The sequence below is a fragment of the Gymnoscopelus microlampas genome (assembly GCF_963454915.1).
Source record: "Gymnoscopelus microlampas genome assembly, chromosome: 8".
Classification (NCBI taxonomy): Eukaryota; Metazoa; Chordata; class Actinopteri; order Myctophiformes; family Myctophidae; genus Gymnoscopelus; species Gymnoscopelus microlampas.
The window spans coordinates 1,721,301-1,723,800 of record NC_139945.1 but is presented as its reverse complement, the minus strand read 5'-3'; the positions used below and the strand labels follow the sequence as shown (position 1 = coordinate 1,723,800).

General features: G+C 38.5%; 1 protein-coding gene across 1 annotated transcript in view; it reads right to left on the bottom strand.

Annotated features, from left to right (window-relative positions):
• Positions 1-2,500, bottom strand: part of igsf11 (immunoglobulin superfamily member 11) — a 201,238-nt gene that overhangs the window by 11,724 nt on the left and 187,014 nt on the right. The window contains exon 4 of the mRNA XM_084065190.1: positions 2,151-2,358. Coding sequence (XP_083921316.1) covers positions 2,151-2,358 — 208 coding nt within the window. The remainder of the gene's footprint in view (positions 1-2,150; positions 2,359-2,500) is intronic.

Genomic DNA, 2,500 nt, shown 5'->3' with positions numbered 1-2,500 from the left:
TTGTCATCCAACTGTTAGCTCAATGGGTTGAGACGCAGTATACATGATCCAGAGGCCATGAGTTCAAATCCCATTGATGTCTTTCCTATGATTCTTTCCTTTGCAGACTGGCTTCGAGAAGATCAACTGAAAACTACCAGGAAGGCTGTACTTGTCAGCCATCTGTTAGCTCAATGAATACTGCGTCTCAACCCATTGAGCTAACAGATGGCTCACAAGTACAGCCGTCCTGGTGCTTTGACTTGAACAACAAACAAGACAAATAACTTTAAAAAAAAATGTGTTACAGCATAAGTATAAATCTTTTTCATGGGGGGCCCTGACACTACATCTTTTCACATTGGGGTCCACTGCCCAAATACATGTCAATTTGAGGGGTTGACAACAAAACGTTTCAGAACCGCAGATTCCAAGGAAACAGCTGTAGGTGAATGGATAGAGTCACTGACTAGTGAGCCGCAGGTAACAGGTTCAAGCCTCAGCTACAGCAGCAAGTCAGGATGTCAAATCAAATAGGTATTATTAGGAGTGAAATGGTTGTGTTTCTTCACCCCAACTGCACATGACATCAGTTTACATGTACGTTATTTTCAGTGATGAAGACAAACCGCACAGACGTTCACTGTATTTAGTACATTTTGTAAACTTATGACTCTGAGTAGAGTATAGCCTGACTTAAACAAACAAATAACAACTTAGTATAGTCAGATTATTTTTTACACAACTTACATTTTGTAAACTACCGAAACGAAAGTTGGTCACCATCGAAACGAAAGTTAAATCCGAAATAATCACTAAGTGTGGAGGCCAAAATCGTCCCCCCAAAAACCTGGAGTACGTTTCAGGCAATTTAGAGTTGATTGGTAGTACTTTGTAGTGACTTTTTTGGTCCCTAACACCACAAATGGTTTACATACTCTTTACGAATGTCTTACGCATCATTTGCTTAACATGAATGATAATTCTAGTAATTGTTTGGTGTCTGCATTCATGAAAGCCAGGTAGTTTGCAACAGGTAAGGAGAAAGTAAATGATGAACTGTCTTCACTTTACTGTAGGGCACATAATAACATGTACAAAGGATTTATAGATATTTTAGGAATGTTTTACAAAGCATGTTAAACATGAACAAACACATTAACAGACAGTTGTAAATGATGAACTGTCTTCACTTTACTATAGGGCACATAATAATATGTACTAAGGATTTATGGATACTTTAGGAATGTTTAACAAAGCATATGTTAAACATGAACAAGCTACCAATAGCTTGTATATATTATGTAACATCAGTTACAAATGACTTAATAATCATTTACAGATGTATTATACATGGCTTATTCATGAATAGTTACTAATACCTTTATAGATGATTTGTAACCGTAGTTATAAAGGTTTTAGTAATCATTTACGAATGTCAATAAACAGGTTGTTAATGATTTGTTAATAGTCTACAAACTGCTTATAAACGTTTATAAATGCTTTAGAATGGGTCGTTACAAATGATTTAATAATCTTTTACAGATGTATATAAATGGCTTATTCATGAATAGTTCACTACTTACTAATACTTTACAAATGATTTGTAACTGTAGTTATACAGGTTTTAGTAATCATTTACGAATGTCAACAAACAGGTTGTTAATGATTTGTTAATAGTTTACAAACTACTTATAAACGTTTATAAATGCTTTTTAACGGGTCATTATTGTAAAGTGCTACCAGATGTTGTTATTATTTTATGTATAGAAATTGTTATTTTATGGTTGAAAAAAAAGATTTTTAGAGCTATGCTTACAATTAGAAAAAGATTCAGGTTGGGGTTAGTTTAGGATTTAGACATTTAGAGGTTAGGTTTAGGGGGGTTGGGGTTTGAATTTACCCTATTCCATACTTAGTTATGCGGCGATGTCAAACACCGGAAAATAGCAGATCTGCAAGCTCACAACGTGTCGCAGCGCGACACGTTGTGAGCTTGTAGATCTGCTATTTTTCGGCTTTAGACTTGCGGTTAAAAATACCCCCAAAAAAATCATAAATCAATCATAAAATCGGCTTCCGAAAATGTTACACACACACGTGTGTGTGTGCGCGTGTGCGTGTGCGTGCGTGCGTGCGTGCGTGCGTGCGTGCGTGCGTGTTCTTCTTACCCAGCACGGTGAGGCCGATCACGCCGATGTTGCGCCCCCCTCTGTCTGGGAGGTTGTTGACCAGACACTGGTAGGTGCCCGTGTCAGAGAGCTGGGTGTTGTTGATGACGATGGAGGCCGTGGTGGACGGCATGGTGGACACGAAGCCCACCCTGCCGTTCAGGTGGTTGGCCAGGCTGAACACCTGACCCCCCTGGTAGATGATCACCTGGTGAGGGAGAGATTCACTTTATTGTCAATTACCTGCACAGTAGATAAAACCTAAAAACACTCAAGAAACAATAAACACAGGGCAAGAATACCAGTCTACGAAAGTCCATATAAATGCACTATAAATGGCGCTCGGGTGG